A 16,135-nucleotide genomic window follows, 5' to 3' on the forward strand; every position below is an offset into this window, starting at 1 on the left:
AACTATTCTCAGTCCTGGTTCTGCCCTGGTCAGGCTCTCATGGACAGCTTCCCCATTCCCTCAATTCCTCTTTCATCTAGAAATGTGGGAAGAAATCCCATGCCAGGCCAGATAGGGTAGAAGGCTGCTCAAGACTGGACAAGCTATTGAGAGAGTAACTCTGCAAATGCCTCATGAATATCCCATCTGTCTTCTGCCTTGGGCTACATATCAGGCACAGAGATCAGTTTCCATAGTCTTCTTCCCATAACTGTGATGTCCTCTCAACTAGAAAGCTATCACTGTCCTCACTGGGAGTTGGCAAACATTTCAGATCAGCTGACATTCCAATAGCCCTGGAAGTGTGGGCCCACCTACTACCCTACTAGTGCTCCCTAAGGACTCATCATTTTCTTGCTTTGCTCTCCCATTCTGACTAACTCCTCTCCTGGGCCAATAATAGAGATGCCATTAAGTCATCTATACCCAGGCCAGTTTCTTCAACCCAGTACTGAGTGTTGCAAAAGGTCCCTAACTTAGATTTCCATTCAAAACACATGAAAGTCTACTTATGTCCAGTCCACTTTTGCAGTAAGGATCCAAGAAACAAATCAGTTTAGGATCTCTCACACCTCCTAAAATGATGATAATCTCCTAGAAGAAGGTGTGTGTGCGTGTGTGGTGTGTGTGCACACATGCACACATATGGGTGTGCATATTTCTTGCTTGCCTTAGATGGTCTTGAGTCTTCTTTAATCCATGAGCCAGTGAGAGAATGAGCCAGTGACAGAGAGGTTGATTTGTATGGCATGGTTGTGGGAAATGAATGCTGGTTTGTAATCTATAATAACTTCAAGCCCCTAACAGCTCTACTGAGACCTATATTTTCCCATTCCTTGTCATTCTTTTATTCAGTCTAGAGGCTATAGCCTTGTAAAATTTAAAACTTTCATTCAACAGCATGTTCTTATTCTGAAAAGCAAAGCAAATTTTTATCTTATTGAGGGAGGAAGGAAGGAAGGGAAGATAAATCAGACCTTGGGCTCTACAATATAACTTTGCTAGTCTTGCAAAACATATAATTAGCATGTTCACAAACAAAGAGAAGTACATTTAGGTAAAAAGTTAGCTTTGGGGGGCGCCTGGGTGGCGCAGTCGGTTAAGCGTCCGACTTCAGCCAGGTCACGATCTCGCGGTCTGTGAGTTCGAGCCCCGCGTCGGGCTCTGGGCTGATGGCTCAGAGCCTGGAGCCTGTTTCCGATTCTGTGTCTCCCTCTCTCTCTGCCCCTCCCCCGTTCATGCTCTGTCTCTCTCTGTCCCAAAATAAATAAACGTTGAAAAAAAAATTTAAAAAAAAAAAAAAAAAAAAAAAAAAAAAAGTTAGCTTTGGAGGTGAATGATGGCTCATTAGGTTAGCCACGGTAGCCTGTAGGTCACACTATCTGACGAAAATGTCATCCATCTTCCAGGGTCTGAGCTTCAAGAACTGCAGAAAATGATTGACAGCCTCCAGAGCCCCCAGGACCCTGCCCACGTGTCCCAGGCACTCCTCCTTCGAAGGGAGGTTATATTTTTGCAGTTTGATGCTGCGGTGCGGCACCTCATCCGGTAAGGGCTGGAGCGCCAGATCCTGTCCAGTTCATTGTGTAGGGCAGGTGCTTCTGAGCGACCACTGGGGGAGGCCACTCTTGGCAAGATTGAATACCGAGCTTAAAATAGGGCACAACCTGAGCCAGAGCACTGTGGCTACCGAAAGCATTCTGCTGCAAAGGCTGTCCAAGCAGCGTGTGTTCTTGTCCGATCATAATATTCTCAATTTTATTAAATGTGCCCTAAATACAGTTAGTTTGCACAACAATCACTGCTTTCAATGTTCAGGTTGTTGAATTGGGAATGATGTTTTTCATACCTCTGAAGATGATTCTAAGAGTTTTGTTTATGTTTTTCAGCCCTTAATCACCTTTCAAAAGAACAGAATTTTCACTGCACGTGTGAAGCCAGTGGAACTGGCTGAGTTAAATTTATAAATTCAAATAAATAAATTGTGGGTATTAAGTGTTCTGCATACAGAAAAGAATGTCTGTCTGGTTAATTAATCATGACTGATGAGAAAATTAGTTGGGACTGAGAGTCACACTGTTTCTAGGATAAATAATAAGTTTTGTATGGGAAGGGAAGAGGTCAGGCCTAAGGGTCTCTGCTTACTCTTAAATCGTCAATATCAATTAACTTCCTTTGATTAATTCCCAGTATAAGTATTTAGCCAAGGAGGAAGACCTCAGGAGGCTGTGCTCTTACCTGTGGATTATAATCACATTTCACTGCTAGCATGGGTATCCATAGAGGATGTAAATGTAGGGTTTGAACTGAACTGTATTTTCTCTTCCTACTCTGCATTTTCTTTACTCTGAGCATCAAGGATCTCTGGATTCAAATTAATTCAGCAGAAGAAAACAATTGGACGAATTGATTTCTTTTTTATTGATAAACAACTTTCTGAGCTGTAGCTTAGTTGAGCAGGTAGAATATAAAGGCTCCAATTTTTTCAGGATGGCCATTCATTAGTCCTCTGACTCTGAAACCCCAGGTCAGAATTTGGAAGGAATTCACGTAGGGTGAAGACAGAACTATACCCCGGAGGTTCTGTTTGGATTCCATCTGTGCAGGGTTCAGCTTGCTACTGTTCTCCCAGAGGAACCATTCTGCTTCCCCTAGGAATTCCTTTGAGGGGCTTCCTTTGTCCTGGCACACTCAGTGCTCAGGAATAGAGGGCACTGTGTTCTATGTCTGGTTTCAGTATATTCAGTATATTTTTCAAAAGACTTTGGAGGGAACCACTCGGGACGGTATGTCTCCACTAGGCCTTTATTCATCACATTTCCTCCAGCCTTTATCTTCAGAGCTCTTCCGGGCTTGTGTGTATTTGGAATCGCACAGTTAGTAAATGGCAGACTAGAAGTAGAACCTAGGTGCATTTGACTTTAAAGTCTTAGAACTAGGATGGATGCCAGACAGCAGTGTGGATCGAAAAATAGACTCTGGAAAGAAGGCAGGGAACAGGAGGAAAAGAGAAGCTAAGGGATAAATGTCATCCCACTTGATGATTTCACTGCTAAACCTGCAAACAAGGAAAAGTCCTTAGATAATCAAGAGGCAGGAAGGACAGGGAAGTTCCCTCACCCTTCCCCAGAGTTCATAACTCTGAGCAAACATGACTGTTTACCCAAGGGAAGTTTTTGCTTATAGAAACTCAAGACTTCTCCAGAATTTGAAAAGAAAAAACTGAACTTTTACCTGGAATGAGAGTAACATGCTTCTATCGACTGGGGGAAATTGAGGAAGGATGTAGCTCAAAGACATCAAGATAGTGGCCCATTAATCACCTAATATCTGGCTCCTGCTTCTATGTGGCATAATCAGCTCTGGTTGCAGGGTAGATGCAGTCTAAGCACAGAAGTCTCACTCTGCCCCTGTCAACCTGCCCTCTGATGCGGGAAACAAAGGCAAAAGGAAATGGCAGATAAAATTAAATTTCCTTATGACCTGCAGCCCTTTGATAAATACTTGAGGCAGGCAGAGTATAACATTTCTCCAGGAACTCCCTACTGTCTTCATGTTAATACTTTGCTAGGGGGAAAAACAACCTTTGCTTGACAACAGCTAGGCCTCCAGTATCCATGAGTCTTCTTTACCATGTGAAAATACCTTTGGAAACTTCCCCTGGACTTTATCTCTCCCAACTCCCAGGTGTATAATCAGTCTCTCCTCACAATCCCCAGGCAGCTCTTCCTTCCCACAGGTCCTGTCCCCCTGCTTTAACAAAACCACCTTTTTGCACCCAAGTTGTCTCAAGAATTCTTTGTTGACCATTGGCTCCGGACCCTACCATCACTCCAAACCACATCACCTACCAAGCTCCTGGCAGAAATTGGTATTGTCCTCTAATACCATTGGAACCACGTTGCCCAGGGCCTGTCACCTCTGCGCATGTCCACCAACCTGTAGAAGTTATTTATTAGCCAGTGCAAGAAATGCCTGAGAAGTGAGCTTATCTTTAATTTCAGATGATGTAATCATTTGTGTTGAAAGTAAATGCTTGGGTGGTACAGTGGTTCTAATCCATCTTAACTATTTAAGTCAGGGGTCAGCAAACTTCTGTCATAGGCCTGATTTTTATATGGCCTGTGGGCTAAGGATGGCTTTTACATCTTTAAATGGTTGGAGGAAAAATTTCAAGAAAAGAGTAGTATTTTGTGACTCATGAAAATTATATGGAATTCAAATTTCAGTGTCCATAAATGAAGGTTTTTGAAACATAGTCATGCCTATTCATTTGTAAATTATCTTAGACTGCTTCCACACAGAACTGAGTAGTTGCACAAGAGACCATATGATCCACAAAGCTGAAAATGTTTACTATCTGACCTTTTAAGAAAGATTTTGCCACACCCTGATTTAAACAGCGTTTCCCTGTTTCTTGAGTGCTATTGGGCAAGTTGTGCTGGTCAGACCCACCCTAGCAGAAGACACAGGCCAGGGTTTATCAAATGAGGCGTCTGATTGAGTTGTGATGGGAACCCATGACCTGTTATCAATGTTTCGAAAGGCATGATGAAAAAGACACATTTGCCCCAAAGCTTTGCAAGTAAACAAAATGTCAAACTTCTTTCTTTTTAAAAATTTTTTAATGTTTTTATTTATTTTTGAGACCGAGAGAGACAGAGCATGAGCAGGGGAGGACAGAGAGAGAGGGAGACACAGAATCTGAAGCAGGCTCCAGGCTCTGAGCAGTCAGCACAGAGCCCGATGCGGGGCTAGAACTCACGGACTGTGAGATCATGACCTGAGCTGAAGTCGGACACTTAACGGACTGAGCCACCTAGGCGCCCCACTTCTTTCTTTTTTTAAGAAATTCTGGAATTCTAAGAACTGAGATAAGGGGGAGAGGAAATTTGCTCTGGTTGAGTTCTCACCATGTGCCAACTCTGTGGGTAGAAATAATTTCCCCCATTTTTACAGAGGAGGAAATAAAGATTCACAGAAGTTGCATAACTTGCCCAGGGTCACACAGCTTATTGTAGCAGAACTTGCATCTGTGCAGTTTTTCAGACTCCGGAGCCCTATTCTTCCTTTATATCATGTTTCTTCGTCTCTTCCTGCAGCTTGGAGCTTGGGCTGGAGGCTAATGTGGTATCAAGTTAGACAGGAAAATATTTACTGAACATTTGGTAGAAAAATCTTTCAAAATATGGAGTCCATGGAAAGGAGGGAAATAAAAGAGGATTTAGTGCTAAAAGTATTGAGTATCATCTTGAGACCCTTTTTTTTACACGTGGCATTAGACACAGTTCTATTGATAGAGGGGAGATGGCGCCTACAAAGCATGGTGATCTAAACTAAGGAATCAGGAAAGTAGGGAAAAGAATACCGATGATTTGGTCAATGGTGGTGCCTATAATTTGACTCTGGCCTCTCTAGAAAGTATACCATATTCTATGATTCTGTAGCTTAGACTAGCAGCCACATTTACATCTGAACTGCATTGTATTTTTGAACAGTCTCCAAACATCCATAAATTAATAGGCTTGGTATGTGCACAAAGCTATGTCTGGGGCTCTAGAACCCTGCCAGGAATTGTGTTCATTTGTGGCACTTGGTAGTTACAAAGTTCTGCACAAACTTGTCAGGGTAAGAGAGCACGTCGGTGTTCTGTGTTCTTTTATGTGATGACCAGTCAGGTATAGCCACAAGAAGGGAACAGAAGGGACCTGCGAGAACAAAGTTTATTATATTCACAGGTCCTAGAAACAAGATGTATGCCACGCCACACAAAGCCACATGGGAAAGCATCTGTGTGGGCCAGGAGCAAGGAGAGTGCTGAGACCATACCCTGAAAGGCATGACAGGGCTGGGTTGAATAATTCCAGTGGGCTTTGGGTTGTAGAGGTGATCTCTAGTAGTCTATTAACTAGCCCTGGGATGAATAAAGCAGAGGAATATTCCCTCCTCAGGTGCAAGGGTCAGGTAGAGGAAGTATGGCTCTGGATGGTTGGTTTGCATATCAAAGCCATGCTCCCTGCCAAGTCCTTTGCTATTTCTAGGAACTATCTAGCCCAAGGAGGAGCAGTATCATCCTTAGCCAGAAAGGTCTTTGAAGATGTCAAAATATCCATAATAAACAGAAAATAAATTTTAAGATATAAGCACTGTAGTCAAAGATTGAACTAGTAAGACATGAGCAAAGCGGGACCCAGAGACTGAAATATAGAAAGAGAAATCCTTCTATAGATCGGTGGGAGAGGAGAGCAGGAATGATAGGAAAGGAGCCAACCAGTAAGAGGTTGTACAAGTTCCTAGACTTCTGTGCTCTTGGTTTGAGCTGAAAATAAATGTTTCTATTAGAGTATTCTGCTATTTGGTACCACTGTTTTAAGTAGATCTATATGATCTATACGTGCCAGAAGACAGATGTGGGTGTGGAAAGTACCATGGTCATTTAGAGGAAGGTCAGAAGCAGCTGTAAATGAGCTCTGCCTCACTGGGGCTCCTACTAGGCTGAAAAGTCAAACACATTTTTGTATTTGGGACAGTTCCTGCACTTTGCCTTGTGCATAATTGGTGCTTGATACATCACTGTCACATGGGTAGCGAGTGAGTAATGTGTCCCTGGCAGGGCCCATTGAGAATCATTAGAAAACATGTGAAAGACATGAGCAACAGGAGAAAATGTTCTCATTGAGCAACTCCAGGCTCCATCCTTGAGCTATCAGGATAAGTCAATGATTGTATCTAGTCTCTCACTACAAAACATTTATTCAACTATCTTTTGCTAATTCTCATTAAAATGTGAAAAGGTGGTATGATTTTTGCGGTTTGATGTAAAAGTATGGAGCTCCCTTCATCTGTCTTTGAACTTAACTTCATAAGCCCCTTCTGCTGATGGCAAAAAAAGATGAAACTTCCTAATTCCACCTCATCCAGCCACAGGTAGAGCTTAAAAGTGGTGGGTTGGAGATTTAAAATAAGTCAATTTAAGAATAATTAATCCCCATTTCCCTTTGTTTTAATGGCCTCCTTTCATCCTGTTGGTAAGTGAGGGATTCTGCGCTAGTGTTCCAGGGACACTAAACGCTGGGCAGAGGAGATCAACAGCAGTTTACCAGTCGTCTACATCCCAGGGGAAGAGGACACTGCATGCCATGCAGGGCCACAGAGGAACTGCACCCGGGGAACAAAGTGAACAACCAGGGACTATGGGAGACAGGCTTTGTGGTATCAGGAGTGTATGATGTCCCCTCATTTGTGCAGGAGGATGTGATTGGTTCATTTGAATACTTTCATGGTCTGGCAACAGACAGAAACCACTAAGGGGGTAAGCAGGGATTGCCCTAGGTCCCTTCAATAAGAAAGATTATTTGACTAAGGGACCTTATCTGTGAGAGCAGAGTGGAGAGGAAACCTTTTGGTTAGGCCATTCCAGGCCCTCCTGATTTTACCATAATATTGGACCTAAATTTTAGGTCTTACACTGTACTTTTCTCTTCCTTCATTCCTCTCAGAGATGATGTAAGCTCCTGGGTGTGCTTATAAGTCATCCTAGCAGTTGAGGAGGAATGGCTACATCACCTACCCATTCTGGATTATCTTGTTCAATCTCAGATCTCTTCTGATTGGCCTGATGCTCAGCATTCCATGTAGATACCCTTCTGTGGGGGCTCTGGCACTCCTCAGGGCTTTCCCCAACACTTTGATTGTCTGCTAGTCTCTGGGAGGCTACCTCATTTCCCTCAGGGCTAGTATCTTCCTCAGTCATTGCTAATCTCCTTTTTGATGTCTGCTTTGTGCAAGACTTGAGCCAAGCCCATGGAGGATCCAGACAAACGGTCCCTTCTGTTTTAGGATATCCTCTCCTCAGTTTACCCTATGTCAGCATCTTTTTTTTTTTTTTTTTTTTTTTTGGTATCCACTAGACCTAAGTTCTAGAAACAGTCTTTCCTTGCTTACTAAATTCTTATTTCCGTTTGGACAAAAAAATGTCATTGTAATTTATCATGCATACATCCTTCTCTACAACTTAATGGTATAAATTTCATGCACTAGTCTTCAGGATTTTTGGTTCTTGATATGCAAAACCAAGTTTTATTCAAAACAAAACAAAAATCTTCCTCTCTCAAACCCCAAAGTTTTATTATTTAATTTAAAATTTGGTTTGCAGGGGCACCTGGGTGGCTCAGTCGGTTAAGTGACCAACTTGGGCTCGGGTCATGATCTCGTGGTTTGTGAGTTCAAGCTCCACATTGGGGTCTGTGCTGACAGTTCAGAGCCTGGAGCCTGCTTCAGATTCTGTGTCTCCCTTTCTCTCTCTCTGCCCCTCCCCCACTCACACTCTGTCTCTCCCTAAAAAATAAATAAACATTAAAAAATTTTTTTAAAAATTTGGTTTTGCATATCAAGAATTGTCTCTGCTATTGTCTTAAAATAATTCAACAATCCATATCTTTGTTCTAGAGCTACAGCTGAGTTATCCAATGCAGTAGTCACATGTGGCTATCTAATTTAAAGTCTCAAATTGATATTGACTTAGATGAAGTAAAATTTAAAATTCAATTCTTCAAATCACAGTAGCGACATTTCAAGTGCTCAACAGTCACATGTGGCTAGTGGTTACCATCCTGGACAATCAAACTCAGAACATTTCCATATTGCGGGGCGCTTGCTTGGGTAACTCAGTTGATTAAGCATACAACTCTTGGTTTTGGCTCAGGTCATGATCTCACAGTTTGTGGATTGAGCCCCGAGTTGGGCTCCACACTAACAGCACGAAGTCTGCTTGGGATCCTCTCTCTCCCTCTCTTTGCCCCTCCCCTGCTCACACATGTGCTTGCACTCTCTCTCTCTCTCTCTCTCAAAATAAATAAATCAACTTAAAAAAAAAAAAAGAACATTTCCACATTGTATAAAGTTCTATTGGACAATGTTAGTCTATAATATATCTACCTTTCCCTTTAAGGGAGTGAAGGGCAGTGTGTAAAGAAAGGAGGATGAGGGATGAGGTCATTGAGGAGGAAACCTGTGTTTATCTCAAAATGTTATCTTGCTATAGTAACTTTGAAGAAAGTTTTGAGCTTCAGAAGCTTAAGTAACTGCTTTTAATGAGATTCCCTCCATGTTTTGGTAGAAGAACATTTTTGGCAACTGGAAATGCTTCTGCCTACCAGTCTGTTACAGATGGCATGTACCATGGATTGCCACCACTGAGCAACTCTCTCGTGAAGAGCATTTTTGCTTCACAGCTCAGCGTGCCTCAGCCACTAGATCCACAGAGCCTCCAGGTAATGTTGAGAAGCATTTTTATACCTAGAAACGATGTTGTACATAGGGAATTGGTACTTTGTTTCCATTTGGTTTAAATTTTGCAGGGGTTCTCCATGTTTTAGTGCTCTTTAGTCTTGCTTGGCTCCCCTTCATTGACATGGTAGAACAGCCTGGGACCCCATAGCCAGCTGTTATTCCCAGTCAGAGTCTTTGCCTCCAAACTGCTTAACAAGCAAACAGGGGCAATACCTTATCTGCTCCCAGCTGGTAGCAAAACCAACAGTTGATCTTTTCCATTTAATAAATAATAATAGGAGCAATCACAATACAAAAATTAGGTCAGCAGCTCAGTTTTTAATAGCCCTGGTTACAGCAGGTATTATCATATGTAATCCTGGCAATTATTATTTTCCCTAGGTACCAACAGTATTACCCACCCTCTACAACTAAAGACTGTAAGGTTCTGGCAGGTCAGAGATCAGACTGCTGGGCAGTCATGACAACACTAGATCACAAACTGTATTACTTATCTATGGCTGCATAAAAAATGACCCCAAAATTTAGCAGATTAAAACAATACATATTCATCATCTCATACAGTTTCTGAGGCTCAGGAATCTGGGAGCAGTTTACTATGTAATTCTGGCTCAAGATCTCTCGCCGGTCTACTATCAGGGTATTGGCCCAGGCTGTACTCATCTCAAGGGTCTACTGGAGGAGAATCTGTTTCCAAGCCCACTCATGGGCTTTCGGGAGCATCAGAAGATCCACTTTCAAGCTTATTCATGTGGGCTTTTCCACAGGGCTTCTTCACAGCATGGCAGATGGATTCCTCCAGAGCAAACAATTCAAAAGAGAACAAGAAACAGAACCCAACGTGGAAGTCACAGTCTTTTTATTACCTAATTTCATAAGTGACATCCCGTAATTTTTGCCATATTTTATTCATTAGAAGTGAGTCACTAATTTTAGCCCACACTCAAGGGGAGAAGAATTAAACTCCACGTTTTAAGGGAAAAGTACCGAAGAAGTTGTAGACCACCTATATTTAAAGCCATCTCATGGGGCGCCTAGGTGGCTTAGTGGGTTAAGTGTCCAACTTTGGCTCAGGTCATGACCTCACAGTCTGTGAGTTCAAGCTCCAAGTCGGGCTCTGTGCTGACAGTTCAGAGTCTGGAGCCTGCTTTGGATTCTGTGTCTCCCTCTCTCTCTGTCCCTCCCCTACTCACACTCTGTCTCTGTCTCTGTCTCTCTCTCTCTGAAAAAAAAACATTAAAAAATATATGTATTAAAATAAAATAAAATAAAACCACCTTACAAACCCAAGTCTTCTGACTCCAAAACCTCCAATGCAATTTTTTTATGTTACAAAGCTAAGCCAAGTAATGCCAACACCAACCCCATGTAAGTCCTACCATTTTACCTTCCCTAGCAACAAGGCAATGACTCTTGGCCCAAACCTTGACCCTCATTTAGTCCCGGAATACAAGATTGACCATGACCATTAGTCCTGTTCCTATTGCCTTTAAATGTTGCCTGGGATTAGGTAGATGGAAGTGTCCTGGCTTCTGGCTACCTGAATCAATTCCAACTCTAGGAATTGTCCGAAGCCAGTACCAAATCTGCAAATGTAGAATGGAGTCAGATGGATAGATCCACTATGTCCAGGCCTGCATATGATGCCACAACTAGTAGGGGATGCCTTGACTGTTGGACAGTGATATGGAGAAGACAGAGGCCCACATATTAACATTGTGGCATTGGCTTTGAATTGTTACCTAGAATTGGAACACAATGGTGATGAAGGAAAACATTTTAACGTTCCTTATGTCTAGAACATTTGAATAAGTTTACTTTTGTTGATTGTAACTGTGTCCCATTATTATTATGGTATTCTGGAACTTCCAAACACTGGTGCTGACTAGTTACACTGAAGTCTTAATTAAGTACCCTTCTGTTTATCCAGATTTGGGGAATAAAAAAAAAAAAAAAGAATATTACTCTCTCCTCTACATCATCAGACTTTCTATCCAGAACTACTTCTTTTTTTTAATGTTTATTTATTTATTTTGAGAGAGAGAGAGAACACACCAGCAGGAGAGGGGCAGAGAGAGAGAAAATCCCAAGTAGGCTCCGCTCAGTCAGCACAGAGCCCGATGTGGGGCTTGATCTCATGAACCATGAGACCATGACCTGAACCAGAATCAAGAGTCAGACACTTGACCAACGGAGCCACTTAGGTGCCCCAGTAACTATTTCTATATAATAAATAAATCATCCTACATTGTTTTGGAGTACAAACACAGAAATCCTGTTCATATAAGATATTTATTATTTGTGGACAACAGTACAACATTATCATGTTTCTCATTTGGTTCTTTTAGGCATCTGTGCTATTCCCTTGGAGAGCATTTCTAGAAGATGGAGGACTGTTTCCAGTTATGGGTAGCAGCCCAGATACCCTAGAGTATAATATGCAGGTAGGATAGTTCTTCCCACTCATGGCAGAAAGAACTGAATGCAGACTGCAAAGCAGGTTTCATTGGGTCCATAGGTCAATGGTGAATAATTTATGAGATAAGCAGGATGTTTGATTATGAAGCTGTAAATCCAATGCTACCAGGTGAGTCATGTTTTCTTATGACAGAAGAGAATCATGGTCTCAGCTGGTATGGGCCTTGGTTGTAGACTCAGCTGCAATGCTCATGGCCAGTAATGACCTGGGAGAGTGACCAGCCATCTCCAGTCACTCTCTGCACCTCTTAGAGAAACACCCAGGCTGGAAGCTCAGGGGTCTGTAACTCCCGGTCTGCCTGTGAATGGTGGTAGGAAGAGAACTCTTTAAGCAGGATTCATAAGGAGAATTTCTTTCAATTATGTGTTTCCTCCCTGATTACCTAAGCAAATATTGTGTTTTCATTTTTAAAAATAGAAAATATGGAAAAGTATTAAACATGAAAATCAATCATAAATTTGCTCCGAAATAATACAGAAGTGGAGAGTGATGAAGATAGGGGCAGGATTGGCCACAGGCTGATGGTTCTTAGGGCTGGGTGGTGGGAACTCTACTGTTTACTTCTGTATAGGCTCAAAATTAAAAAGGTTTGGGTGTTTTAAAGTAACATAGTAAGAATGGTTAAAAAAAAATAAATCATATTTCCCCCAATAGGAGACAATCACCGTTCACATTTTGGTTTATTTTTTCTAGTACTTTCCCTATGCATACATGTGTCTCTATCTGTACTTTCAAAAGAAAATTGATACCACACTATGCATTCGCCATATACAAATACCACTCACTGTAAAGTGCTGGGAAATGGACTTCCATACAAGGCCAAAAGTCTGACATGTTCAAGGAGGACTTTCAGCTAGAAATGTTACTCTGATTTTTACAGATTTTTCTAATAGTGGAGAGGGCGGGGTTTGTAAACACAATTATTCCTAGTTTTCTCCCCCAAAATCATGTATAAGGGATACATAGAAATCTTCAAGATGGGTGTTTTGTTTCATTTTGTTCTTTGTTTTGTTTTGTTTTTAGCTATGCCTCTGTAGGCTGAGTGACCATGATCTGAAGGTGGCTCATGGAGAGCTGGTGGGCATGCAGCTGCTTTTGGAAGATGTGCTTCTGAGCAACTATCATATGATCATGGAGGATCATGAAGGATCCCCCCAGCAAGACACACTGGACAAAAACACACAGGTACTCTTGGTGAGCAGTCTTCCTAATTGGCCAGTGCTGTAGTGTACTGAAGGACCTTCCTCCCCCTTTGTCTGACAGCCTCTTCCAGTGGGTCCCAAGACTGGGCTAATGCCACATGGGAGCAGCGGATTCATTTCTTTTCGTTTTAAAAACAGAACAAAGGTTGTAAGAGGTCCATTGAAATCAAACGGGACAAATAATCCAACTGGCTGGGTTTCCTTGTGAGTCATACACATTTAGGACTGGAGTTGGGAGGACTGGAGGGGTAGGACAGAGACCCTGGGTGAACATCTCCACCCCGGGCTCTCATCTTCATTACTCAGCTAGCCTTATGGACTCCTAGGTGAGCACTCCCTCCTCTGGACTTATCCCTGAAGCTCTAAGGCAGCAAGAGCCCCTGGCCCACTTGGTGTCATAACTGGAACCAATTCTGCACATATGTGGGAACCAGACAGAGACTTGTCTGGACACAGGGTGAGCTAGCTGGTGCTCCCATTTAAAGAGCCTCCTTTTGAGAGCCCAACTTTCTGAGAGATGTCTGCAGCAGCCATCTCCATTTCCTCACCTTCAACCCGCTCCTCAGAAACTGTGCTTTGTCACCACTGAGACCACCCTCATCAAAAGCACCATGGTCCTTGTCACTAAATGCCCTGGATACTTTTCAATGCCCCTCCAACCTGACCCTTGTCAGCATTTGACACAGTGTATCCTTCTTGCAGCCTCCCTGCTGCTGGCTTCCAAAGCACAGCTCCCTTCCTCCTTTTCCTCTGGCATTGGTAGCCATGCCTTCTCAGACTTCCCCATAGACTCTCCTCTGCCTCCTGCCTCCCTTCTTCCTCTGCCAATCCTCAAAGTACTGTTTTTTTGGGTTCTGTCCTGCTACTACCACCAGCAGGGCTGCATTTTGACTTCTACAACGCTAGCCACTTCTGTCTTTGTAGGCCCTTTCCTCCATAAGAAAGCATTAAAAGTTATAGTTTACAACTGTGTTAATATACAAAAATTAATATCATATATTAAAACACTTTATTCAGCCTCAGTATCCTTTTCCTCTGATTTTAAAAGAAATTAAGGGGTGTCTGGTTAGCTCAGTTGGTTGAACATCCAACTCTTGATTTAGGCTCAGGTCATGATCCCAGGTTCGTGGGATTGAGCCCCACATCAAGCTGCATGCCCAGCGTGAAGCCTGCTTAGGATTCTCTCTCTCTCTCTCTCTCTCTCTCTCTCTCTCTTTCTCTCTCCCCCTCTGCCCTTCTCCCTCACTCACACTCTCTCTATATAAAATTTAAAAATATAAGAAAGAAATTAAAACATTCTGTGGGCCCTGGGCACTGTGCCTTCTGTGTCTAATCAAGAAGTTTCCCCTGAATACTATTAATACTACTGTTGGCTATGACTGAGATCTTTTCAGAATGCTTTAGTAATTATTAGCTTCTTTAATCTTCCCAGTAATTCCATGAAATAGATGCTTTAATTATTCTCATTTAATATTGAAGCCCAGAAAGGTTAAATGATGTGCCCGAAGTCACATGCCTATTGAGGCAGGAAACCCACATTCCAACTTGACAGTCTGCCCTGGAGCTTCCTTCTACTCTTATCTGCTACGTTGTTCCACTCCGAAGCCGCTCCCTAGGCACGCTCATCTGCTGATGACTTTCCTGGCTATAACTCATGCGATGACCATCTACCTGTCTTGTCTGAATCTCAATCCTGTCAGATTCATGCGTTCAACTTCCTTGTTCCATCCCAGAGACACTGTGTCCCCAGGTGAGCTTGTTTCACAGCCCAAAACGTGCTCCTCTTTCCATATTCCCTCTCAGTTAACCACCACCTGCCCAACTGCCCAAGCCAAAAAATCTGGATGCTCATCTTTGACTTCTCTCTATCATACCCCCTAATCAGACACTGAGTTTTACTATCCTGTTATTTTAATATCTCTCAAGTTTGTCTCCTATTCCCCATCTTCCATCACCACCCCCGAATCAGCATCATCTCCTACTATTAGGCTATGTGCATAACCTCCAATTAGATCCTTATATTCACTCTGGCCTTCTTCCAGCCATTTGCCAGGATTATTTTATTTTATTTTATTTTATTTTATTTTATTTTTATTTTATTTTTTAAGTTTATTTTTATTCTGAGAGAAAGAGAGAGAAAGTGGGGAAGGGCAGAGAGAAAAGGAGAGATAATGCCAAGCAGGCTCTGCACTGACAGTGTGGAGCCTGATGTGGGGCTTGAACTCACAAACCATGGGATCATGACTTGAGCCGAAATCAAGAGTCTGACGCTTAACCGACTGAGCCACCCAGGCACCCCTTACCAGAGTAATATTTTAAAATGCAAACCTGATTATGTCCCTTCCCTCTTACAGCCCTTCAGTGTCCTCCATATGTCCTGAGAATAAGATCCAAATGCCTTAACCAGCCCTTTACTACCTAGCTCCTGCTGATATTTCTACCCTCAACTTCTGTCATTTTATCAAATGTACCGTGCTTTCTTTCCTCAGTAACTTTGTGCAAGCTAACCCCTCTGGTGGAAATTTCCTTCTCCTACCTCTCTATGTCATCATCTGATTAATTCCCACTTATCCTTCAGGTTTCAACTCCCACGTCACTCTTTCCGAAGCTTTTTCTGATTTTTCCACCTTTGAGGTGATTGATGCCCTTTTGTGCCAATTAGGGTGCACCTGCTATAAGTAACAGGTTGTCCTACTAGCCATGAATTAAATTAGCAAAAGGTATTAATCTTGCAAAGCAAGTCCTTAGACTTGCCTCTTAAGGAGGCAGTTTGGGTTGGTGCAGTCACTCAGGTTGGTTTATGCTCCCGCTCTGCCATTATGGGTATGTCAGCAAAATGTCTCCTTCATCCATGTAAGATGAAAACAGGAGCAAAAAAAGCTTTCTCCTTAAAGGGCTTTATCTTTTTACCAAGAAAGAAAATCCTCTCCAGAACCTTCTAATAGCCTTGTAATTAGATTTTCCTTGTGTCTTACTGGCTACAATTGAGTCACCAGCCTACTTCAGGAAAATTCGTGGAAAAGGAAGAGTGTTTAGATGTGCCATCTAAATTCCACAACAGAATTAGATGTTTCACTCAGATGGAGCATTTGCAAAGCAAGCATTGGCACCAAGTAGTACCAAG

General features: G+C 42.4%; 1 protein-coding gene across 6 annotated transcripts in view; it reads left to right on the plus strand.

The window, feature by feature from the left end:
* LOC115514263 overlaps positions 1–16,135 on the plus strand; it is a 143,273-nt gene that overhangs the window by 77,448 nt on the left and 49,690 nt on the right. For 4 of the 6 annotated variants that reach the window (XM_030316098.1, XM_030316097.1, XM_030316099.1 and 1 more), the window contains exons 23-26: positions 1,449–1,587; positions 9,158–9,311; positions 11,679–11,774; positions 12,833–13,003. In XM_030316098.1, the coding sequence (XP_030171958.1) occupies positions 1,449–1,587; positions 9,158–9,311; positions 11,679–11,774; positions 12,833–13,003 (560 nt within the window). The remainder of the gene's footprint in view (positions 1–1,448; positions 1,588–9,157; positions 9,312–11,678; positions 11,775–12,832; positions 13,004–16,135) is intronic. The other 2 variants (XM_030316100.1, XM_030316101.1) reach the window with 1 other exon arrangement.

This window comes from Lynx canadensis, chromosome B2, assembly GCF_007474595.2.
Source record: "Lynx canadensis isolate LIC74 chromosome B2, mLynCan4.pri.v2, whole genome shotgun sequence".
Taxonomy (NCBI): Eukaryota; Metazoa; Chordata; class Mammalia; order Carnivora; family Felidae; genus Lynx; species Lynx canadensis.